The 26,988-nt window shown below is 36.6% G+C and overlaps 1 protein-coding gene across 5 annotated transcripts in view; it reads left to right on the plus strand.

Annotated features, from left to right (window-relative positions):
• The window catches only part of CCDC102B (coiled-coil domain containing 102B), a 148,234-nt gene that overhangs the window by 87,605 nt on the left and 33,641 nt on the right, over nt 1-26,988 (plus strand). For all 5 annotated transcript variants that reach the window (XM_070421544.1, XM_070421545.1, XM_070421543.1 and 2 more), the window contains one exon: nt 18,532-18,702. In XM_070421544.1, the coding sequence (XP_070277645.1) occupies nt 18,532-18,702 (171 nt within the window). The remainder of the gene's footprint in view (nt 1-18,531; nt 18,703-26,988) is intronic.

Consider the following 26,988-nt stretch of genomic DNA (forward strand, 5'->3'; position numbering starts at 1 on the left):
GATTTATCCAGGTTAGATCAACCACTTAGAAAGCCAACCCTTCTGACCAGAGTATTATAATCATATTATATTTAACAAAGTCTGAAACTTAATGGTAGGAAATAGCTGCTGTACTCTTCTGCATCAAATCATAACACTAGTACCTCCCACTTAGTATTGATTGTATTTACATATGTAATCTATGTATTTTTAATAGAAACAATACTATTCAGAGACATAGAGCTCAGATATTTAAAACATCATTTTTATTTTTAGTCAGATAATTAAAAATTTATTGAACAAATCATAGCATATTTAGTTTATTAATTAAATGATAACTTATCTTATTTATCAAAGATAGGACCAAGAGTTAGAGTACGTAGTGAAAGTTTGATCTAAATTCATTGTTTCCAAACATATTTCTGTATAATGATCAAGGTTTGAGAAAACAAAATTTTAAAATGTCTGTTAACTCCAATGTAGCCAGTTCCTGCTTATACTGTTTCTCTCTCTCTCTCTCTCTCTCTCTCTTTCTCATCTCTTTCTCTCCCTCTTCCCTTTTTGTTTCTTGTACTGATTCATGAGGTGGCAAAACTCTTTGGTAATTATAGTGCTTCACAGTGAAGAGAAACCTATTTGATATTTCAGTTAGTTTTAATTTAGATGCTTAGTATTGACATACTTGTTGACTACTCAGTAAAAAGCATGACTATTTCTGAGAAATCATGGATTATATGCAAAAAAACATTAAAATACAATGTATAATATTATAAGGTAAGTGAAAAGTATGAACTGTCCAACTTCTTCAGAATCTAGTATAACAAACACAACAGTTTTATAACCAATAGAATGATTCATGGAAGGACAAATTTTATGTTTCCTTTGTGTAATGTGTCTTGATTTTAACTATATTGGACATTAAACATTTGTAAATTTCTTCTCTCCCAATGGTGTGTGGGCTACTTAAGGCAAGGATAATGCCATTAATCATGCCTCTTGCCATAAAACAGACCCCTAAACTTGCCAGCTCAGTCTGAAAAAGGTTTCTTACTATTTGTTAAAATAACGACACAGTCATAATGGAGTGAACTATGTAGGCATGAAATGGTTCAGTAGACATAAAATTTAAAAGCCAGAAAGTAATTTCAATTTCCATTGGAAATATCTTGATTTTTATGGAGACAGCTTTTTTTTTGTACCAAATAATATAAAAGTCACTAGTATTTCAACGTTAAGGGTCTGTACTTATTGATATACAAAGTTTCTAATAGAATCAAAATATATATCATCAAGTTGATTTTAATTGACTATCTTAAATGTTGTATTGGTGGGCAGATATTATCTGTATCTTTGTGCAAATCATTTTGTTGTCCTGTCTCAAACTTTTATTGAATGCCTAATTTGGCATTTTCCCTGGCTCTAGACTATTTCTATACTGTCAGAGCACATTTTCCTGCTTACTGTATGGTTATTCTCAATTACAATTTGGGGGGAAATTTTTTTCTTTTTTGTAAAACCATGATATGGATTCATTAAAAAAAACACCACATGAACAAAACAGATAGATGTTTTGAATTGTGCACAGCAATGAAAGTTGCCTTTCATCCAACAGTGTACTGAGCACCTGCCATTGATCTAGCCATCTGATATTAAACACAACCAAGAGATCGGGATTAGTATCACATATCACAGATGGAAAATGTGAATACTAGCAAGGTTAGAAAATTGTCCAGAGTCACAAAGCTTATCATGAGCAAAGCAAAAATTTTAAAAGCAATCTTCATTTATCTGCCCATGTCTGTGATGTAGAACAAATAATTTCTTATAGACAACTTAAATTCCCCCCATTAACTAATACTCATGGAAAAGTCAGCTGCCTAGTTTATCTCACCTGACTTTGTTTTGCTGGTCAGCAGAGTATTTTATAGTTTGTTGATTTTCAGTAGAAGATGGATGGAAACTATTTTTAATGGTGTTGCTTACTGAAGCATGCTGTGGCAATGTAACCTCGAGGTACCCCTCACAAAGGTTGTGGAAAATCTCTTGTAGAACATCAGTAAAGCAATTTGTCCTTGCTTATTCCCAGGAGAGCATAACCCACACATTTTGTTCCTATGATCAGATCCTTTAAGAATTGTGCTTTTAAATGTTGATGTAATTGTGGCTTGTTGCTGCTGACACCACTATGATTTGTGATCTAGTACATCAGAACAATTGACCTTGCACACATTTTGAAAGACAGACTTCTCTACAATGATCCCTTTTTTTTTCAGCTTCTCTAACATACATTATGCATATTCATTTTCCTATTTTGTACTTTTTCAATATATTTCTTTGAATTTTTGGTTTAGTGGCTTAGCTGTGTTTAAATATCCTTTGCTGCTAAGCCCTTTTAGCTTTTCTATAGCTTTCTTATTTTTCATTTTCCAAAATCATAGCAAAAGAAAAATCAGAATATATTGAAGTGGGACTAAAGCTCACCTGCAGCTCTACCATTTGGACAAAACCATTGGTAATCCTATTCTTTAGGCTCACAGTGTGTCTCATGTTCTTATGCACATACTCAAGGACCTGTGGCATGGAGCCTTATGTTCTACTTAGCAACACATATCCATGTTCATAACTGCATCTACAGCCTTATACTTGATTTACACACATACACACACACACACACACACACACAAATATATATAAACATAAACTGATCTTACATCTTCATTTTAATGTAATTTAAAATAACTTTCTGTTATCTCAATCTATAATTTACAGATTGTGTATAGCTAAGTTCTTTAGGAGAATTTATCCAGTGTTCATATAATTGATAAAAACCAGATATTTCTGATTGAAGCATGGAAAAATTACATTTTGGGTGTCCTGGTTCTGATTTGATGAGCTGTTGTTTAGCTAAACCTAGGAGCTCTGAAAGTAAAATAGTTGTTAAATTATATTTCAACATGGTTTCTCAAGATTAATTGAACTGTGAGAATAAAGTTTCCATTTCAGATTGTACTGTGTAATCATACACCATTTTCATGAAAATTGTGATATTCTGGGATTGGAATTATGCTTCAGTAATTGTGTTTCTGTATATTATTATAATAATAATTCCCAATGGAAGCTGCATGGACCAGTGACCGTCTTACAATGTACAAGACACAGTATTTTTATGGGAATGGAGAATCCTATATAATAAAAAGGTAATATGCAAATTGACCCTAACAGTGGAATGACCAGGAATGACCAGTCGCTATGATGCACAGAGACCACCAGGGGGCGGATGCTCAATGCAGGAGCTTCCCCCTGGTGGTCAGTGTGCTTCCACAGGGGGAGATCCACTCAGCCAGAAGCTGGCTCATGTCTGGCCAGCACAGCAGCAGTGGCAGGAGCCTCTCCTGCCTCTGTGGCAGAGCTAAGGATGTCTGACTAAAGGCTTAGGCCCGCTCCCTGCAGGTAGTGAGCCTAAGCTGTTAGTCAGACATCCCCTGAGGGCTCACAGGCTGATCCTTTGGGGAGTGGGCCTAAGCTGGCAGGTGGACATTCCCCAAGGGGTCCCAGACTGTGAGAGGGTGCAAGCTAGGCTGAGGGACCTCCCCCTCCTGAGTGTACGAATTTTTGTGTACTGGGACTCTATAGGTTATATAATGGACATGTCAGGACAAAATTGCAGTCTGATGTAACCATAGTCTGAAAATGCCTTAACATTAATTTTCAAATCAATTTGAGACAAGTATTGAGTATGGGTGTGATATTTTTATGTGGAATAAAGCATTTATTTCTCCATGAACTTGGGGCAATCTCTTTTTGCATTGCCCTAGAGAGGGAGGAGCCTGAATGGTTCCTAAAATAGTTGTCCAATCTAGTTAATTACCTACTAAGTCATAGAGAGAATAATCAAACTAAGTAAAAAGGTTTAAAGTTATAGCCTTTGACTAGAATCCGAAATTTATTATTTGCAGAATCTCCAGTAACTTGTTTATAGGGCCTCAAATAGAAAGGCTGCCCATGCCTTATAACAATCTTTTAAAAAATATATATATTTTATTGGTTTTTTTTTTTTTTTTTTACAGAGAGGAAGGCAGAGGGATAGAGTTAGAAACATCGATGAGAGAGAAACATGGATCAGCTGCCTCCTGCACACTCCCTACTGGGGATGTGCCCACAACCAAGGTACATGCCCTTGACCAGAATCGAACCTGGACGCTTGAGTCCACAGGCCAATGCTCTATCCACTGAGCCAAACTGGTTAGGGCACCTTATAACAATCTTAAGGAGCTTCTAATTAACCCATCATTTTAAGAATAAGTAAATGGAGGGAAAGAGATGGTCATGTGTCTTTATTTTGTGGTGGACCTAGTAATTTTCTTGTTCTGTGTTTATTTCATAGTTACCATTTCTCATCTAAAATTTAAGAAATTATGTGTGATATATTTGCTGAAGTGGCTTTCTCTTAAGTAATAGATAAATTTGATTTTTTCAGCTTTTCCTCTGCAAGTCTACTTTGAAGTAGAAATTCTAAAAAATAATTTTATTTATGGTGATACTAACCAAAAGGCACATTACAAAGTGTTTACCAGAAGTTAACATTTATTGTTGATGAATAAACCCAGAGGAAGCGTTTCCACTGAAGTAAATTTATTTAGGTTGCCCATAAATTTAATAAAATGCTATATAATTATCCATCTGAATTTTAGATAGTATGAGGCTGATCTTGTGCAATTACTGACTGGGGAATGATTACAGCAGTATGTTTTTAAGTAATGAAAAAATTATTCTGGAGAATAACTCCAAAATAATGAAATACATTCCAATGATTTTGATTTTATAGCAATTTCAAGAATATCTCCATGGAAAGGAAGGAGATTGCCTTCCAGTTTAACAGAATTGCATTTATCATCATCCTCTTCCTGTATCTGTCAATACATTTGTGCTTTTGGTGAAAATATGCAGTTTCCACACTGGAAGAAATTTTTTCTTGCCATTATATTAGACTGTATGAGGCACTTAGTGGGTAACACTTTGGCTCATGCAGACTGAAATAATCGCAATTAATTTCACTTGTTTAAAAATGATGTTACATGAGGCATAGATCAGTGGTTCTCAACCTTGGCTGCACATTAGAATCACCTGGGAATCTTTTTGAAATCCTCATTTCTGGGCCTCATCACCCGGAAATTCTGTTTCTTTGTTACTAATGTTGTGGCCCCCACCCCATAACAAAGAAACAGAATTTCTGGAGGATGAGGCCCAAAAATCAGGATTTTAAAAAGATTCCCAGGTGATTCTAATGTGCAGCCAAGGTTGAGTACCACTGGCATAGATGTTGATAGTAAGTTAGGTATCATGATACGTACAATCTCTTTCTGGAGTGTGTGTGTGTGTGTGTGTGTGTGTGTCAAGTATTTTTCACTGTGGGGTATAGTCTATAACAGCGGTTCTCAACCTGGGGGTCGAACGACCCTTTCACAGGGGTTGCCTAAGACCATCAGAAAACACATATGTATACTGCCAAAGCCAGTTTGGCTCGGTGGATAGAGCGTCGGCCTGCGGACTGAAAGGTCCCAGGTTCGATTCCGGTCAAGGGCATGTACCTGGGTTGCGGGCACATCCCCAGTGGGGGAAGTGCAAGAGGCAGCTGATCGATGTTTCTCTCTCATCGATGTTTCTAACTCTTGATCTCTCTCCCTCTCTGTAAAAAGTCAATAAAAAATATTTTTTTTTAAAAAAGAAAACACATATATAATTACATATTGTTTTTGTGATTAATCACTATGCTTTAATTATGTTCAATTTGTAACAATGAAATTGAGGGTCACCACAACATGAGGAACTGTATTAAAGGGTCACGGCATTAGGAAGGTTGAGAACCACTGGTCTATAAGCATCTAGAAACCACATGCTTAATGTGAAAAGTAAGGTGTCTCCCTTTTGCTTGGGTTTAAATATTTTTTCACCAAAAACTAAATCAGTGAGACTACTGCATTATTTTAAGAAATTATGGCCAGAATTCCATTAAAATTATGGAATAAATATGTTTCTTAAAAGCTCAGTATACAAATTATAAACGTTGAGTCTATTGACAGTATATCTGAATTGATAAAGTTTTTTAAGAGGCTGTATATTTAAGGTGTGCCATGTAGCCTGAACATAAAGCCATTTTAATCACCTCTCTCTCCTTGGTCAGGCTGTTTGTCACTTCCTCTCATGCCCATCTGTGACTCTTATGATCTGTATTCTCTTTTCCTACTTTGGCACTATTTAATTCTTGGAAATCCATGTTCTGTCTTATTCCATTCCTCTAAAAGTATTATTTAACAATTCACGAATGAGCACCTATGTGTCATAGGCAACCTACACTTTCAATTTTTATACTTCTCTATATTTATGAATCATTTGCAATTACCAACCCTCTTTGAAATACAGACAGTCCTCGGGTTACATCAGACTCGAAGTACGTCGTTTCGTGGTTATGTCGCCATATCCTATTTACAGTATTTATATAAAAAAAAAGTTCCATCATTTCGACGTGTATACATATGTGCTTTATGTTTTTTATTATTTATTTACCACGAGTAAAGGTCAGGAATTGTTATCTTTTAAATATTTTTTAGTTTCACTTCATTACTGCTCTGTATGTGCTCCATGTGAGTGATGTAGGTGCTTATGTAGGTGGGTTCCGACTTACAGCGAAAACGCGTTATGTCGCACTGTAGGAACAGATCTCTGAGGTAACCCGAGGACTTACTGTACTGACATCCGTGGATAAGTTTTGTCCTTCATTCAAAGCTAAAATCTAGGAATGGCTGAGCTCATTTGCACTCCTATCTGATGTTAATGAAAGGTCTGTGATGTTAGTGGTTAGGAAATCCAGCCCATCAGTAAGGAGTTTCAGTCTCATTTGGTTCAAAGCTCTTTGGCCTCAGTGTGGGGAGCCTGCATTGGGAATGCAGGTGTCTCCTTCTTCACTTTCCCACCTTGAGCTCAACTCCATCTCCCCACTTTCTAGGCTGCCTCTTACTTCTCCAGGGCTGGAGGAGATGGCTGGAAGGGGAAAGAGCGGAACAGCCTGAGGCACGGGTATTGTGCAGGTCATGGGTGCTCCTGGTCGTTGGATGCTCAGGTGCCATTTGTCTGCCTCTAAGCTGTCCTCCCTGAGTTCTTCCCCAGCCCTTCCATAGAGGGCTCCTCTCCTGATATTGTCTCCGCGCCATCCCATGGGTCCTTCAGGATGGGGTATTTTATTAATGGAGAAGTTCAGCTCCTCTCTGCAGGGCCCACTTACAACTCAGTCACCCCAGTTACCCTGCTTATCCCACATTTACAGAAAGCCGCATCATTGCCAGTGAATCATCACCCCCTCCTCTGTGGCAGCAGGATGCTTCTACTTTTGCTGGTGTGAGTGATGCATCAATCTCTCTCTCCACCTCCAGGTGACATGTGTGATGGGTGCTCTACGAAGCCCCCTTGATTTAGCTCCATGTGGGGCAAGTAACTTCCTCGGTTTCTCAGGAAAGAGGAAAACTCCCCAGGGGCTCAAATCTCAGGCCTGTCCAGGGCCTCCTTGTCAAGGTGTGATTCCCCAATCACACACCCTCGAGGTGGGGACACACCTAACTCCTGCAGGACCAGATTTCTCTGCCTCCCACTCTTTCATTTTTCTTCCTGGTCAACATTTTATCTGTTTGTTTTAGGATGAGAGAGCCTAAAAATCCTTTGTTCTCAGTGGTGATGCCTTACATAAAACTGGACAAAAAGAAAACTTTATTTCCTGTATGTATTATTACCATGTGTTCTGTGATGTATACATACATAATTGGACTCATTTTGTACATCAAATTATGCAGTGTGCTTTTTCTTCCACATTATATGAGCCTCTTTATTTTGTGTCATAAAAAATTATTCCCATATGATTTAAAGGCTTATAAGATTGCACTGTAAGGACTAATTATAATGTATTCAATAAGGGCCTCCATATAAGATTATTTTCAATATTTATCATTGTTATTAGAAGTAATAAAGAATGAATACTTTTGAACATAAATATATTTTCATATATGTCTTGGTATTTTCCTGGAATAATTTTTTGTTGTTGGGAAATATAGGATAGATTTTAAGAACTGCTGAGATATTTGGGTAAATTATTCTCTCCCTTAAACAGTCATGAAAATTTAAATTTTCCCTCAGCAGTGTATGTGAGCATCATTTTTACCATTTCTTTATCAATATTGTTATGATTTCTGACCACTTCCTTATTCTCTTCTTTATTGGGCCTTCTGCTCTTTCTCTTATGTAAGTGGAAGTAAGAACTGTTAGGATATTGGGTCTGTAAACTCAATACACAAGTCTGTTCATTTCATTTTAATTATTTATTTGTCTGACTTATGAGCAAAAGCAATAGCCTTATCTACCCCAAGAGTTTGCTCTATGCAAAACCGCTTTCACACAGAAGGGCTGCATGAAGGACTTTGAAAGGTCTAATTTATCAAATGAAATTAAGCAATTTCAACCAAAAAGCATTTTCTCTGAACATTTGTAGCTTTGTACAGTTACAGGGCCCTGAGTGTGGGTAGAAGGAAGGCTGGAAACTTTTGTTATAAAGCATCACTTAGCTAAGTGCGCATGGCTCTAAGGAAAACTGTGTAGGAGTAATGCCTCCCCCACTGAGAATGAGTCAGCCATCACTCTCTGGTCCCCAGGGGGGGCCTGTGAAATAGAAAATAACTTGTGATTCCATCTACAATTTTGGTGACTAACCATTAAATGTTTAACTTAATATTTGTATGTTCTCTGGAGACACAGAATATTGTATGAATACTAAATTATATTTGTAACTTATAGTTATGGTTTAGCTGTAGGGTTAATAGCCATGATTGCAATTCTTTAGAAATTTTTAGGTGTCATACAGAGTCAGGATATGTATTATAACAGATGAAATGTATTGATCATTGTGGTAGGACTTTATTATTCATAGATTTAATTGGTGATTTATGCCTGCTATGAAAAGAAAATGAGTCTAAAGACAAATTATTTTTATTTAGCCAATGCCATAAGGGTTAATTTATATCTGTGCATGGGATACCTATGAGATACTCTCAGGATGTACATATATAAGCACATATACAAATAGGATGTAAAAATAAATAGAATCTTTCTGCTTAGTGTCTTACATTTTTTTCTTCTTCAATGTTTCCAGGTACATTTGAACACTGATCTAAAGGCCCTAATTTTGCCAGTTAAGATATTTTGATCCTTTTTTTTTCTTTTAACTTTCCCCTTGATTTGGTTTTCTGACTAAATAGAAATAACAAGCCATCACTATGTGTCAACATCTATATGATCCATACAATTTCTTAGGAAAGGAGTTTGGACCTCTCATTTGTCTCCTATTATACAGAATAGAGCCCCAAATACTTCCATTATGCTCATTCATTGTTTCTTTCACACAATTAATGAATGATTATCAGCCACTATCCTTATGCCTATTCTAGTAAGAAAGGTATTGACAGCTAGGTCAGGGAGTTCGGGGAGAAGGTCAGAGTCACCTTTTAGATTAACCCAGAAGCCCTGCTTCTTCCATTCCCTTTTACTTGTGCCTGGGAACTGCTGCTTTGATGGACAGATTTGATGTACTTTGCCAAACTGTCCTCCTGAGTCATGCCAATTTTTGTTCCTGCAGTGGACACTCACACAGCTTATTCTATTTTAAATGGAATTGTGATAGTTGGGTAGTCTCTGAAATACTTTATACAGGAGCAAGATTAGCTACTCCAAGGTTTGGTAAAACCTACCTCAAATGTTTTCTGAGCCTTCTTTGTTCAACTTTTAAATGACCATTCATTCTAATTTTTTTCATTTCAGTTTTCAATAAAGTATATTTTCTAAAAGTTTCTCCAATTCTTTTGTCTTAGTGTATGTTGGTATACTGTGCTTCATAGTGTTCTCAAATCATTTATAAATATCTCCTCTACTTGTATCCATTCCTGATATTACTTTTTCCTCCTGTCATTTTTCAACTCAATCTTCTGTTTTACCCTCCTTTGTTATTTTTTAAAGGAACATTTTTTCCTTTATTATTTTGTTTATTATTCATCATTTTTGTGCTTCCAGTCTTTTAAAATCTACTGTTTCACTGTCCCAAGTTTCATGATGTGTAGTTTACCTCATTTATTTTCAGTCTTCCTTATATATGCTAAATACATCTAATACAATAAATTGGCCTCTGAACATTGATCTAGCTGAATCTTGCACAGTGTATATGTGGAACCTTTCTTTGTAATTTTCATTGTGATTCTCTAATTCACATTAATTTTCAAGAATTTTTAAAGCTTTTTGAAAAATTGATTTCTACTTTGATTGCCTTGTGACTGCAAAATGTCACCTACAATTCAGATATTTGTTGTTTTGAAAGTTTGTTGGAATGTGTTGGACTTTTTTGTGAGCATGTATATCAACAATTTTGTATATATTCAATTATCTAAAATATATTGTACTTAAAAAAGAATGTGTACCCTTTTTATTGGTTCTTTTCTGAGGACTATATGCCACACCTCCAACCCCACACATATTTTATAGCAGATCAAACTTTACAATTTTGCCATTCAAATCTGAGGACTATATGCACAGACATATATATATGCTAGATATAGTATATCTATAACCATACTCTTAAGATATGGCCAAAGGAATAAAAGTGATGGCTATAGTTTAGGGCTGCTCATTGTGGGCTTGTAAAATATTACTCTAGTGTGTATATCAAGTAGAAAGTTGGATATGCAAGTCTAGACTGGAGTGCCTGTCTTTTAACTCTTTATCATAGTTACATTTTTTTCACAGTTCTTTGCTGTATTCTGTACAATCTAATTCTGACCTGTTGTTTAATTAGTTTCCTCCTCCATAGTATCTAAACTTCTACTTAGTTAATCCATTGACTTTTTCATTTCTAGCACTTTCGTTGGCTTTTCAAAAAGTTCTACTTGGTTCTTCAAATATTCTCTTCTCACAGTTTATTTTTATTGTAATTTATATTCCTTTAATCTTTTAATGATATTTGATAATTTTACATCATTTTCAGATTGCTGTGGTTCAAATTCTTGAGGTGCTAATTTCCCTATTGTGTTTGTTTACTCCTCCTCACATTGAATCATTACTTCTTAGATTTGAAACTTTCTTTCTGAGCTAGTTTTCTCCTCAGATTGATTTTTCTGTGGGCCCATGTGCCCTGGGCTCTTGAATCATTTTGAATTTGCTTGTTTAATGTATTACAAAGGTTTTACTTGGTGATTACTTTAGCTGCTCTGTATCAGTGCTTGCTCAAGTCTTTTTGACTTTTTTTTTATGAGAGTAATTTGTTTATACGCTGTTGGGTAGAAGTAGCTTGCTTTTTCACTTGGGCTTAATATCATATCTCCTGACCTAACATGAACATTAAAACATAACCCCTAAATATTAGGGCTTATTTGTTTGTCCTATTCCTTACTTTCTCAGGTTGTAATGACATTTCTGTGTGTAGCAAAAAGGATGTTGGTTAAGTTTCCTATATCATTGGAATTATTAATACAGTAAATCTTATTACATTTAAAATGTCCATCAGGCATCAGATGTAGATATCAAGTAGATAGTTGGTTATGCAAGTCTATACCTCAGTATTCAATGATACATATATATATATATATGTATATATATATATATATTGATTATATACACATAATATATATATATTTACATATATATATATATATTCCTCATTAAATAGAGAACATTGTTTAGATTTAGAGTTAAACTTAGACATGGTAGGTGAGCAATATGTTTGACTGTCTGGAAACCATTAGCAACCTGACAAGAACAGTTTTTCTGGAATCATGTGAATAAGTAATAGAGACAAAGAGTAATTGTGCAATGGAGAATTGGGTAAAACAACTATAGAAAATTCTTTTAGAAAGTTTTACTATGAAGGGGAATAGATGTATGGGCTATATCTTGAATTGAGCATAGAATCAAAAGAGGTTTTTGTTTGAGGGTTTTTGTTGTTTTTTGATGTAGAGTTGTTGGGTAAGTTTTATGATAGTGACTTTCTAAGTCTTCTCAAATCTTTCACGTTTGCTTTATGTTACCCTCAAATGTGCTCCTCTTACAATATCCTTGTACTCACTAAACTCTTTTTTATTTATTTGTTCAGTTGCTTGCATCTAAAACTACATCTCTGAGGGTAGGAACTGTGACTGTTTGGTTCACACCACCAGCATCTTGTGGTATATTAGAGTGTGTTTTATAAAACCACTTTAGTAAACTTTTTTACGATTGGAGACAAAGAGTATGTATTGTTTCCCTATTGATATGGTACATGCCCTCTGGAACTTGTCATACATGGAATGAACTTCTATTTAATCAATACAGAACTTAACAATATTGACTGTTTACTATAATGGTCCTTTTTTAGTTCTGCCAATCATTGGCTGTGTGCAGGCATTAATTAGAGCACAGTGAGGATAGTTTATTCTTGTGGTAATCTCTCTATATAAAAGCCCAGTGACTGAAATGGTGGAATGACCAGAATGACTGGTGGCTATGACGTGCACTGCAGCAGCCAACCAGCCTGATCTGGGCCTAGATCGGCCCCCCCACCCAGCTGGCCCGTTCCCCGATTGGCCCCCAATCGGAGGTGGGGCTGGCTGGCCAACCACCCACGGCCCCTCCCCCCGGCCGGCCCTGTCCCCAATCAGCCTCCAACACCCCAATCGGGGGCAGGGCCAGCCAGCCATCTGCCCATGCCCCTTCCCCACCTGCCTGGCCCGATGGGCTCCCATTGGGGTGGGCCAGCTGGACCCTACTTGTAGACAAATTCATGCACCAGGCCTCTAGTAACAGTAATAATTAGCTATGTATAAAACAGGTATGTACATATGCATATGTTATATACATATAATATGTACAGATATACACATGTACTGGTACATAGTTGACTGTGCACTACAGGCTTTTGAAATGGGTGCTATTATTTATTACATTTATTATAGTAGAAAAAAATCTTTACTAACATGGATGCCAAGATTTCTCCTGGGGTGAAATGACAAAATGTGAATAGTGAGATTAGAGCTGTATTTATTGTAACACCTAAAACAAAAATTAGATTTCAATCTCTTTATACCAGAATTTTAAGACCTTCACCCAGTCTGCCAACATCACTTTGTCCCCCCGCTCCTTTTTCTCAATACTTAATGCTTTATTTTTTTACTTTTTAAAAAGCTCTCCCACATGCCTGTAATACCTTTATCCCTCTGACATGTCAACTTCATGTCATTGCATGTTTGATGTTATCTTCCTTTCACTTTCTAATCAAAGCCTGTCCATAAAAAAGTGTAAGAAAGTAATATTCCCTGCCACATCTGTCTCAACATATTTTTCCCCAAAGATATTATTTTAGATCAGATCAACTTCAGAACATGACAAAAATAAATAGCAATTGACATATAATAAGTGAATATTATTATGATCTCATAATTTATATTCTAAATTCAACAATTTATAATGATTGAAAGAAATGATGTGTGCACAAAGGACATATTTTACACAACTTGATTTTTTTTTTATTATTTAAAAAACTAATTTAGTTTCTACCCCCATAATATATTTAAATTGTTATTTATATGTTGAACACTGGAGAAGAATAATTATTTCAGGTAATTGTGGACATTCATGAATTTCAAAATGCCTTTTTAGGTAATTCTATAATATAATTGAGAATTGATAGGAGAATACAAATTTAAGAATTTAAAATCCTAAAAATAATCAATGTTTTAGAAAATAATATTAAATGATGTATTAGCAATTATCAAATTAGAAAGGTAACCATCCTTAGAAAAATTGTTTGATGTATTTGGTGCTTGTAACCAGAACGTTTTATATATATGAGAGAGAGAGAGAGAGAGAGATCTATGTAGATAGATAGCCTTTCTGTGATTAAATTGAAGTCATATCTTTTCTGCTAGTAAAAGTATTGACTATCTCTAAAGTCTGTATAGTATTTTCAAAATTCTACAATTAGACCTCTAATTTCTTACCGGCCTGACAACTAATTAGGTTAATTTACACACTTCCACATGATTCTAAATTGCTTCTACTGTGTGTGTGTGTGTGTGTGTGTGTGTGTGTGTGTGTCTATATGCATACACAATATTAATTGACTTGTAAGAAAAAAGAATCTATATTATAAAGAGGTAATATGCAAATTAGGCCAGGACTCCGCAACGGGTCATGACCAGACAGGAGGAGGTTGCATGCGCAGGTGAGGCCAGGAGCGGAGACGAGACAGAGGCAGAGGGGCCTGCCTGAGCCAGTGTGATGGCTTGGGCAGCTCCGGAGCAGACACAGGCAGGGGGAGCAGGGGGATGCTGCGAGTCAGGTGTGGGTTCTGGCCCCCTGTGGCGCCAGTTCGGCCTCCCAAGGCCCCCATCCAGCCTGACTCCCGTGGTGGCCGGTGCTGTGCAGAGTCAGGCGCGGTCCCGGCCCCCTTCCGGGTGCCTCCTCGCACAGTGGGAGGTGGGGCGCCTCCTCGAGCGATTTCAATCGCGTGCTGGGCCTCTAGTCTTAAATAAATGTATATGTAGGTAGAAATGAACAGATCATATGAAAGGTAATTTTAAATTAACACTGTGAATCATTGTTTACATTTGAGCAATCAAGAAAGCATCTCAAAAGGAATCATATTTAAACTAGTACCTGAATTATAATTGGAAAAAAACTGAATTTATAGAAATAACATATAATACTTTAAAATTCTCTGTATGCCATTTTGGTTTTTTTCAAATAGATGCATATAAACTTGATTTATTTTTAACAGCCTCTCATGTCACTTTCAGTTATAAGAAAATGGTGTTTTAGTTCTGTCAGCTTGCCAAAATCAAAATCATTTAAGCCTCAGTACTTGATGTATCAGCTACAAAATTAATTCTAGATGGAAAGCGATATCCTTACATACAAGAGCACAAACTAATGCATGAATTCATAAGCCACATATGAAATTGAAAGCCTGTCTCCAATCCTTTACATCACTAGGGAGTCAATCTATTTGAGAAACGAATATTATCCTATCAAAAATATCTGTATTCAGACACATTGCATATGATTATTGTTATATGAAGCTCCACTATTAATATCCACGTACACTTATGAAGGCTTGTGAAGTATATTTACTGTCCAGCTGTATAGCTTTAGATCTTTAGATTTACAGAGACTTACACACTGACAAATAATTTGAAGGAGTGTATATTTCTTATGCTTAACTTTTATTCAGATTTTTCTCCACTAAAATAAAGCACAAACATTTCACATCACTGTTGTTTTCTACTATTAAAATATATTGAAATAAGCTTGCTACAGAAACTGCTCAACCACTGGAATGTATTGTTGAAGACAATGATGATTTAAGGATTAAATTTAATAGATATATTTTTATTATTTTTATTTCCCTTAAACATTCCATACTGTCAATAGTTTCCTCTTTCTTGAATTTCTGGTCTTCCATTTTCTTGAATTTCTTGTTATATTTCATTCTAATAATCCTGATTTTTTCTTGTCTCTGGAACAGCCCTCCCTTTATCTTATTTATTAATATATATTTTTTTATTGTTGATAGTATTACAGATGTTTCCCACTTCTCCCCTTTTATCCCCCTTCTTCCAGGCTCTACCCACCCCCCAAGTCTTTATCACCCTATTGTCTGTGTCCATGGGCTATGCATATAAGTTATTTGGTTTATCTCTTCTGTGGATTCTTTTCTCTCTTCTGATTTCTTTAAGGTTTGTTAATCTTGGGATTATGACTTCAATTGTTTTTTACTTCTCAGTGGAATTTTACCCACTTTCACACTGCAAACTACAAACTTCACTTCTAAACTGAGTCCTTACATCTTTCTTACCCCACTACGCTCTCCACCTCCCACCCCCAGTACAGACTAGTATATTCAGCTCCTTATTGGACATGTTCCTGGTGTCCCAGGTATATACATCTCAACTTTTCCAAAATTGAGATGTATCTCCTCTCTTCCAACCTGCTCTTCTTTCTGTATGTCCTCATTTGGTGAAGGGCACCACCACCCCATCAGAGCTGAAGCAGAAAGAAAGGAATTACTCTTAACTACAACATTTTTTCCTCACTATTCTCATCCTATGAATGAGGAAATTCTGTGGGTTTTTATCCCCTCAGATCTTTGATTATCTCTCTCCTCATCCCTGCTGCTAGTTTCTTAGATCCTTGTCTTTGACCTGACTCATTGCAATAGTCTTCTAACTGGTCTAATTTCATTTCACTGTTGACCCATCAGTCAATCTTCTATGCTTAGTCTTATTTAAAATTGCGATATAGTTGACATATAACATTATATTAAAGTGTAAAACATAATGATTCAATATCCTATATAATAAAAGGGTAATATGCAAATAGACTGAACGGCGGAATGACTGGTTGCTGTGATGCGCATTGAGCACCAAAGGGCAGACACTCAATGCAGGATCTGCCCCCTGGTGGTCAGTGCGTTCCCACATGGGGAGTGCCACTCAGCCAGAAGCCTCTCCCGCCTCTGCAGCAGTGCTAAGGATGTCCATCTGAGACTGACAGGTTAGGCCCTTTCCCCGGGGAGCGGGCCTAAGCTATCAGTCAGACATCCCCTGAGGGCTCCTGGACTGTGAGAGGGTGCGGGCTGGGCTGAGAGACCGCCCCTCACCTCACGTGCATGAATCTCATGCACCAGACCTCTAGTTTATATATATTTCAAGATGATCAATACAATAATTCTAATTAACATCCATCACCATATGGTTAAAATTTTATTTTCTTGTGATGAAACATTTTAAGATCTGTCTTGGCAACTTTCAACATACAGTAGAGATTTATAAATTTTAGTCATCATGCTATACTTTATAGCCTCAGGACTTATTTTATAACTGGAAGTTGTACCTTTGACCATGGTCACCCATTTTACTTCACTTTCCCCCACCACAACCACTAATCTGTTCTTTGTATTTATGAGGTGTTTTTTATTTTTAGATTCCACATATGAGATCAGACAGTATTCATCTTCCTCTTTGTCACCTAATCTCACTTAGTACAAGGCTATCAAAATCTACCCACGTTGTTGTAAATCAGAGGATTTCCTTTCTTATGGCTAAATAATATTCCATTATGTGCACCAAATTTTCTTTATTCACCATCCACTAGTGAAGACTTGGGTTATTTCCATGTCTTGGTTATTGAAATAATGCTGTAGTGACTTGGGGTGCAGAATATATTTTTGAGATAGTGTTTTCATTTCCTTATGATACATTTCCAGAAGTGGGATTGCTGGGTCATAAGATTGTTATATTTTTAATTTTTTGAGGAATATCCACACTGTCTTCCACAGTGGCTGCACCAATTACATTCCACCAACGTTGCACAAGGGTTCCCTTTTCTCCACACCTTGACAATGCTTGTTATTTCTGGTCTTTTCCATAATAGTCATTCTAACAGTTGTGAGGTGATATCTCCTTGTGGTTTGATTTGCATTTTTTAGGAAATTAAAGAAATAACCTTGGATTTTCTTTAAGTTTTATAATGTTATGAGGAACTAGAGGTTATTTTTTATAGTTTTAATAAAGATATTTTCTACAATGATAGTACAATTAATTTGCATAGAAATTTTTAAAAATGAGAGGCAACATTAGTAATCTGATGGCAATTAATGTAACCTGTTGATTAATATCTTGTGGGGTGTTGAATATAACAAGACACTTTGAAGACCCAATCACTTCCTGATAATTTCACTGGTTTTCACAGGACAACCTCTTGGTCAGGTCTCTGAGACATACTCAGGTCATTTCAGAATGGCGCCTGGAATAGAGTGACAGCAGCAGCACAAATCCTACTTCTTAGGGAACTAATTGAAAGCAGATAGTCTGCTAATTTTGAATACATATGCTGACTTTGACTTAGCAGATGAACAACTCTTCTTGCACTTATTTTTATTCTATTTTATTCTGCCCTTATAGATATGTGATTTCTTCCTTTGGAAATCATACATAAAACCTAAATTTGCATAACCTGGGAAACCAGTCATTGACTCAAGAACATGAAGAGCTGCATTCTCACCCAACCATTGTGGCTCAATGATTGAGCATGGACCCCATGCACCAAGAGATCTCTGGTTGAATTCCCGGTCAGGGCACATGCCTGGGTTGTGGGCTCCATCCCCAGTAGGGGCTTGTGCAGGAGGCAGCCGATCAATTCTCATCCATGTTTCTATCTTTTTCTCCCTCTTTCTCTAAAAATCAATTAAAAATATATTAAAATAGTTTTAAAAAAGAGCTACATTCTCTTAGCCACTTCAGCCACCTGCAAATACATTTTCTGCTTATGGTTATGCTAATCATCACATTTCACTGAGAAATATAGAGTTACAGATGAAGAGATGCATCATCTGAATTCTTCCTGAAATGCTTTTCTCCTTTGTCCAAAGAAGTTACTATTCTTCTGACTTTATGGGAGTGAATTATAAACAATGGGATCCCTGCTTTCTTTTAATAGGAGCTGCTGGACCTTCAACACGCCTACTGTAGACTCAGCAGCCAACACCAGGCGAAAACAGCAGAGCTGACGCTTGCCAACCACCGAGCCAATCAGAGTGCGGCTGAGGTAAAGAAACTGCGATTTGGAGTGGAAGAACTAAAACAGAGACTCAACCAAAAAGAAAATAAGGTACCTTCTACAACAACATACACTAGATAGCGTCAAAGTAGCTCTTCATAGTATATAGAAAGCATTTTTCTCCTCTACTAACAGAGGGCTTTAATTGGGCTAAAAAATTTACATTTTAAACACCAAAATCAATTTAAAAATGTAACTGCAAGGAGAAAAATATTATCTAGATAAAGTGCTCATCTTTGTGTTGCTAAAAGTGTATTTTTATGCATACACTAGAGCTTTTCTCAAAGCTTTATAAATAGCCCAAATAAAAGCAGTGAATCACTGTGGTAGGAATTGTTCAAGTTTATTGTGTACACACCAAAAAGTTGGCAAACTGGGAGCATTCAAACCCAAACAGGGATGTATTGTTACCAAGCTACCGATAGAGCCCAGAGCAGGGACTATTTGTTCTTCAGTGATTGGTTACAGTGTGGGAATTTCAGTGGTTACCTCCTATTGACCTTGGGAAACAGTTCAAGTTCTGCCTAGGATGTCCAGAGGTGTAAGCAAGAAATGACCAAGGTTAAGTTGGTCTCGAAAAATAAGCTAAATTACACTGTGTCTGTATGACTACACTGGTTCCGTCTGCTTGGGGAACCAAAACGGTTGGTCTTCATTTGATTTTTATTTCAACAATTCAAATATGCTTCAGCATGGGTACATGTGCACACGTGTGTGTGTGTGTGTGTTTGTGTGTGTGTGTGTGTGTGTGTGTGTGTGTGTTTATATATGGGCACAGTATCCCTGAGGCTTGGTGTTTTAAGTTTTAAGCTTTCAGCCTATATATCAGAGAAATGTTATATTTGTAATGCTTATATGTTATGTCACATATTAGGATATATATTCTCTCCAGTGCTCTCTGGTGTTTAAAAGAACGAAGCCCTGTTGTAGTGTTGTGTAAGGTCAACTCGTTAATGGCTTATAGAATATTTAAGAGGCCTCAGTGTGATGTCCTTAAAGCACACCTGCAACAGGTAGGTGATTTCAGCTACAATTACAAACAGCAAAGAAATATTTGTTTTGAACAAAACACAGTCCCATCTGTCAGTGTGATTGTGAGAGCGTCACCGCATGGCAGCAGTTACTTCAGGTGGTATTCTTGTTCCTGCACCTGCTCCTGAGGCAAAACAAACAAAGCCATTAGTTCCCTGGTTAGAAAGACTATTTTAAGACAATGCCAAACAGTTGGAACTTTAAAAAATTAAACTGAATTACTATTCCAAGGGGTAATTAAATAACAGAACACATTTTACATTTGAAGGGTTAATTTTTAACCAAAAGTATTCCAGTCAAGCAAACTACATTTTCTTCCCTACTAAGATTATATGAAAGCAGAAAAATTTGCCTAGCAAGGTTCCTACATTGTTCCCTGCTCTTCCTGGCCCCTACTTTTGGGTGGGCATTTGATCCTTAATGTGGTTCTTTTTATGAAGGTGTATATGTACTTTTTAATTGTATGCATGTACACTGGGTGGGACTGTAGACCAGTAAGTCAGAATAGGAAGATGGTTGGAAGGCTCAAGAGAATGGTTCTAGGTTTTTATGTTGTCATGGCTATTTATTCCTGAGAATGGTTTTAATATGCAAGTATTTGTTGGACATGGTGATAACTAATTCTCTGTGTTTGCCAATATAGTCTTTAAAAATTGCTTGGGACTGAGCCATTGGCAAGGAAATGATAAAATTCGGTAGGGTTCAAGGGCTAATGAAGCATTAGTTCTCAAAGAGCTGAGTCAGCAGTCTAATCATGTAATTTTTAAAAATAGCTGTGGTATCTGTCCTGTTTTTCCAGCACCATTTATTGAAGAGACTGTCTTTACCCCAATGTATATTCTTGCTTCCTTTGTCATAGATTAATTGACCATATAGGCGTGGGTTTATTTTTGGGCTCTCTATTCTGTTGCATTGATCAATATGTCTGTTTTTATACCAGTGCCATTATGTTTGGATTCCTATGGCCTTGTAATATAGTTTGATATCAGGTAGTGTGATACCTCCAACTCTGTTCTTCTCTTTCAAAATTGCTGCGGCTACTTGGGTTTTTCGTGCTTCCATATAAGTTTTGGGATTATTTTTTCTAGTTCTGTAAAAAAATGCCATTTTTATTCTGATCATTTCTCTCTTCTACATAGGTGTGTTTATTGCAATTTTCCTTGCCTTGTTTTACTATAGTATATTGGGTGTGTTTGTGTGTGTGGGGGGGAGTGCATTACTTGTCTTTTGAGTATATAGATTTCTGGAGCAAAAGAATACATTTTGAGATCTGATATAGATATTATCATTAGATATTTGACTTTCAGACCAATGCTGGGATTGGAAGATTGGTTGGGTAATTTTTCTTGTGGAAAGGGTAAAAACTGCTTAATAGGTAGGGAGGCAATCAAATAGTTTGTGACTAAGAGCATATGCTACATTATATTGAGTGAGTGTGTGTATGTGTGTGTTTTGATACTTGCAGCCCTTTCCTGTGGGAAGAATATAGTCCCAAACTAGAACAGTGGGCATGGTCCTCTGATTTGACAAATGAAATTTGTGCTATCTAGTAGAACCTTTTAGAACCATAGTTCCATATGAATAAGTATTTAGATAGATTTCATATTTGATGCCTAGAAGTAGATGTGTAGAAATACACATTCGACATACAAAATATTTCAGTGTTCTTTATATTCAATCAGTTGGTCACCAGAAAGGACTGACCCAAAGCACTCTTAACTGATATGGGTTTTGTAATCTGGATTATTTTATTGTAGTTGTCAGATCTCCAGTTTTTCTCTGATAAAGGTCATCACTATTTTGGGTGACTGGGAATGAAATCTTTTTTTAAAAGGTTCTTATTGTTTTTGGAGAAAGAGAAAGGAAGAGGGAGAGAAACATCGATTGGCTGTCTCCAGTACACCCCCTACTGGGGATTAAGCCTGCAACCTGGGCATGTGCCCTGACCAGGAATCCAGAGACCTCTTTGGTTCATGGGTTGACACTCAACCACTGAGCCATCCGGGCCGGGCGGAATGAAATATTCTTCATGGAAATAAGATTTTGCATTAGATAGCAGCCAGTATTTTCCCAATTTGACTTATTGTTGAGAAGCCAGGAAAATTCTGCTGAGCCTTTTAATTTCATACTAGCAAATTCTTCACATTGCAATTAGTTAAAATTAAACTTGAAAATACAAAGTTTCTAACTCCCTCAAGTCAACAGATTTTAAATAAATAAAAAAGAGATATTAATTCTCTACTGCAGAAAGAAAAGATATTTTGGGGCCATAAGAGAAAACCCAGGGTCTTGTTTAAAAAAGCAAATTAGAAAAATTTCTCTTTTAGATGACTTGCTTTTCTTTAAGCAAATTGTTTTTAAAAATTTAATTTGATATATATTTGTTAGAAGCTAAACATTCTTTTGTAATCATTTCTTTGAAGTCTTTCTGGGATTGTATATTACATTACATAATGACAAAATTTAACTGGAACTTAATTACCATAATGCAGGACCTATTACATACATATCCACATTAAAATACCAAAATAACTGACTACTTCAATAAATATGGTAGAGAAAACAGTATAATGAAATGATATAATAATGCAATAAGCAAAGCTGTTACAGACAGGACAAATGCAACCTAAACTCACAAATGTATTTCTTTAGCACATAAGAAGCAAGGAATATAATATAAACAATAATTAAGACACATGGTGTTCTGCACTGTAAAATTAATATCAGGAAGGCTAAAAGACAAAACGAGATGAGGTTTGCTGAAGAATCTTTTAAATTTTGTAAACAATATCACATCACATAAGAAGGAAAAATAAAGGGAAAATTTAACAATTACTTCACCATAGTATATTATTTCAGTATACTGATTTCAAATACCTAGACAATTTTATGCATAATCACAGTCATCATTTACAAAAAATATACTCTACTTTGTAAATTACCATAGCTAGTTTTCATGTTGCTTTGTAGTTTCATAGTTGGTATTTCAAGGGCTTGTCTAATATTTCCTTGGATATAAGTTTATTTAATCAATTAATCTTCCCTGATTTAAAGCCATTTGGATTTTCTTTTCCCAACATAATTCTATGTGATTACTTTTATTTATAGACCATTTTTCCCCATTGGAAAAAAAAGTTTAGTATGTGGAATTCTTTGGTTAAAAAATATAATATGATTCTTTATATAGGCAGTATTACCAAATTTCTATGCTCCTCGATGATAGGTCAGTTTGTAGAAATGTTGATGCCATCAAATGTCAAACCTTAACCTCATCTTAACTAATGCAAAAGCATGTTAAATATTAAGTTATCTATATATATAAAAGGCTAATAGGTTAGAGTCCCCCCACCCATCTGACCAGTTGCTATGATGTGCACTGACCACCAGGGGGCAGATGCTCAATACAGGAGCTGCCATGACACACACTGGCCATTTACAGAGAAACGGCAGCATGGACCTGGTGCTGACAAAGCAACACTTGGCTTCCCCAAAGTGGGGCACAGGCCCCGCCACTACCACAGAGCAACACCCCACCAAATCACAGCTGATGCTGCTGGGACCCCATGGCACACAATGCGTTCCACAGCCCAGCCCAGAAACAGTGGCTGTGGGCGCTGGGTAATGACATCATGTAGCAATGCCTGCCTTCTTCTGCCTAGTGACTAGCCTCCTTGCAGTTTCTTCAGCCCAGGAACACAACTCGCTTTATAGCCAGGTGCAAACATTTCACACTTTAACCAAATATCTGTGAAGCATTTTCCCATGCCTCATCTCATTTGATCCTCACAGAAGTCCTGAGTAGGTAGATAAGAGACTCAGTGAAATCCTATTTTCTTTTCATTAGCTGGAAAACGGAGATTTAGAAAGCTTAGGAACTTGACCCAATTGAAAAGAAGTAAGAAATGGTGGACCTTGAAAATGACTTCAGGTTTTCTCACTGTGCAGAATATAGTCAAACACTGCTGCAGTTAAATATTTTACCCTTTGTTCTCCCTGCATGAGCTACAATAATAATAACCTGCTTTGTGTTGATATTTACTGCTGTGTTGCTGACAATTACCTGAAAGAGAAGTTAGGGTGCTTCACTGGGCTGGAGAAAGTTTAGCTAAATCAGAAAGCAGGTCTAATTAAGCAAGTTTATTCTATACCTATAAAAGGCTAAGTTGCATGCACGATACATATAAAGCTCTCACTAGCATCAATCGCATGCGTGTGTTTCGATCTGTCATTGTTCATCATGAATTTGGTTGACACTTCTATTATAGAGAAAGGGCGAATAGCGATATTAAAATATTTCTTCTAATTAATTTCCTTTCAATGTGCATGAATTTATGCACCGGGCCACAAGTTTATTTATAAAATCACTCGAGTTGCTAGTTGGATTTATTTGGAATTTCCGATTGCTCCTTTTGCTGAACTCCTTCCTCTTAGTGTAATTCAATACTCAATCTTGACTTTTCTCAGTTTTTTAGTAATAGCTTCTATAAATTAGAGAATTTTCAAAATAGTCATTGGATTTTTGTGTTAAAATAAATGTAAGCCATGGGTAAAGAGTGGCTAGCCTGGAGATGTCCTTAATTCACAAACCATGCTATAGAGGTGGGGAGTTAGCATGTAGTAATTGCAAAATAAAAGTTCGATGGCAAGAAGACTCACCTACCTGTAAGATGATGTTCATGCTTTAAGCAATTCATGGATTTCTTCCTCAAAGTAACATTTATTGATCTAGGTGCTCAGTACAACTCTCTATATAAGTTTATAAAAGAGAGATAAAATAGAGTCCTAGTATAAGGGTTTAAGTCTAATGCAATGATTTTCTAACCTGGCTGCACCACAGAAATAAACGCTTTGGAAGATTTAAAAAATATTTGTATTCAAATCCCACCTCCAGAATCTGAGGCAATTGTTATAGGTGGGCCTGAGCATGTGTATTTTTTATAAGCTTCTCAAATGATTCTAATGTCTAATCAAATATCAGAACCACTGGTCTCATGAGAAAAGGCGGCAGCCACCATTAAGTCCAATTCACAACTTTGGTCCCCACTGAACACATATATTTGTGATGACAGATTTTACCAGTGGAGCATAAATACAATGGAAAGCTGTTGGAATTGTAGTTGGTACCTGTTAGAATTGTAATACACAAAATTAACATAATAAGTCTTCTACAAATTCAAGAGATGAAAAACCACTAAAGAATAAGATACTATTGGGCCCTAGCTGGTTTGGCTCAGTGGATAGAGCATTGGCCTGAGGACTAATAGGTCTCAGGTTGGATTCCAGTCAAGGGTACATGCCCGGGTTGTGGGCTTGAGCCCCAGTAGGGGTGTGCAGGAGGCAGCTGATCAATGGCTCTCTCTCCCTCGCCCTTCCTCTCTGAAGTCAATAAAAATATATATTTTTTAAAAGATACTATTGTGCATGATAAGTTCACATCCAAACTTTTAGTGTTTTGCTAAATGCACTGTCAGTGTGACTTCACACTTAGCAATTATCACTTTATTATTACAGCTTAGCTCATTCTGGCCTCACCTTTGAATGCCTTCTGGTGTCAAAAAGGTGAATCTTTTCAAAGTCTGATAAATGGGAGAAACACTTTGTTTAAACCCAGAGAACATTAAAAACCAGCTGTTAATTTGGATAATTAAACAACTCTTTCTTTGGAAGGACACAGAAATCCTTTCTTAGACCTAAATATATTTTGGCAAAATCTTGTTAATTTACACCGTGCTAATTTTAAGATTGTGAGAATAGCGATAGACTGAAATTCACATTTATCTATGAAAAAGATGTGGTAAGTGTTTCAGGTAAGATTAAAAAGAAATAACAAAGAAAGAGGCCAGCTGCCAGTTCACATGGGGACACAGGCGCAGGCCACAGACCCGAGATCTGAATTGAACTGTGGAAAGCAGCCCAGTTCATCTAATATTTATTGCTTCCTAACTTCTACGTTAGATGTCAAAATATACTTGGGTTCTTCATAAGAAGAGGTTTTTAGTGTAGCAAACGATAGTCAAACATAAATGTGTGTAGTTAAATGTAAGTAGATGGTGGTATTCACAGGGTTCCCAGACACAATTTTCCCTGTTTCTTTTCCTCCCATTGCTTAAGGGTATTTGCAGTCATGTGTTTGTTTTAATTATTTATTGTCTGACACCCCTTCTGTCTGCACCTCTAACAGTGATAGAATTCCATACTGCTGCCTCTACCATGAAGACACCATAGGCACACAACATGAACAGGAGTCCAGCATCCCAATTTTTGTATATTTCTGATCTAAGTCATTCTAATAATGCCATTCCACGTTCTGTGCATGATTTGAAGGTTACCCTTTCCTGCAGGCATTTATCATGGTCTTGCTCTCTCCACTTCACCAACCCACTCCACTGTCCAGTATGTCTGTTCTGCTTCAGGACTTGGTAGCACAGCAAACCCATCTTCTTAGCTTAGACTTGTGTGTCCTTGGAATATGCATCTTGAGAGAGGAACTGAGGGAAATCAAGAAGTTTGAAGGCCTATGGAAAGGGTTAGACCAGGGGTCCTCAAACTACGGCCCACGGGCCACATGCAAATAGAAATATTGTATCTGTTCCCGTTTTGTTTTTTTACTTCAAAATAAGATATGTGCAGTGTGCATAGGAATTTGTTCATAGTTTTTTTTAAAACTATAGTCCGGCCCTCCAACGGTCTGAGGGACAGTGAACTGGCCCCCTGTTTAAAAAGTTTGAGGACCCCTGGTTTAGACCATAATCTTTTGCTAGCTTTTCCTCTCCTGGCTTTCAGCTTTCTTTGTAAAAGTGAGAATCCTCTTTGGATTTCTGTTAGCGAAACCAGGTACTAAGGTAGGTCTTTAGTGGGAGAAGTTCCTTGGGAAAACAAAGCCATTGCAATACTAATGTAGGTTCTTCCCTAAAAGTGGAGTGGTGTAACAGGAACTTTGGGAAAGCAGGGAATATACTGCTTCATGCTGTTTTGGATTATGAGAGATTTCATAGGAACGCTCCACTTTTGGATAGCGGGGAAAACCTGTATATATGTATACTCACATACATGTATATTAAAATATTTTATACATAATGCTTAAAATAAAGCAACTTTCTTTAATCATGTATTCCATTGCTGCTACTACAAAATTTTATTCCCCCTTTTTTATAACAACCTTGAAAGAGTTGTATTTGTTATCTTTACAACCTTCATTCTAACCACACCAATGATATTCTGACCACTACCTCTATCCCAAGAGAAATATTGTCAGCATCATCAATGTTCTCCATACTTTTAAAACCAGTGGTCTATTCTCAGTCT

The sequence above is a fragment of the Myotis yumanensis genome, unplaced genomic scaffold (genome assembly GCF_028538775.1).
Source record: "Myotis yumanensis isolate MYYU_CA2020_CCGP unplaced genomic scaffold, mMyoYum1.0.hap1 SCAF_7, whole genome shotgun sequence".
Taxonomy (NCBI): Eukaryota; Metazoa; Chordata; class Mammalia; order Chiroptera; family Vespertilionidae; genus Myotis; species Myotis yumanensis.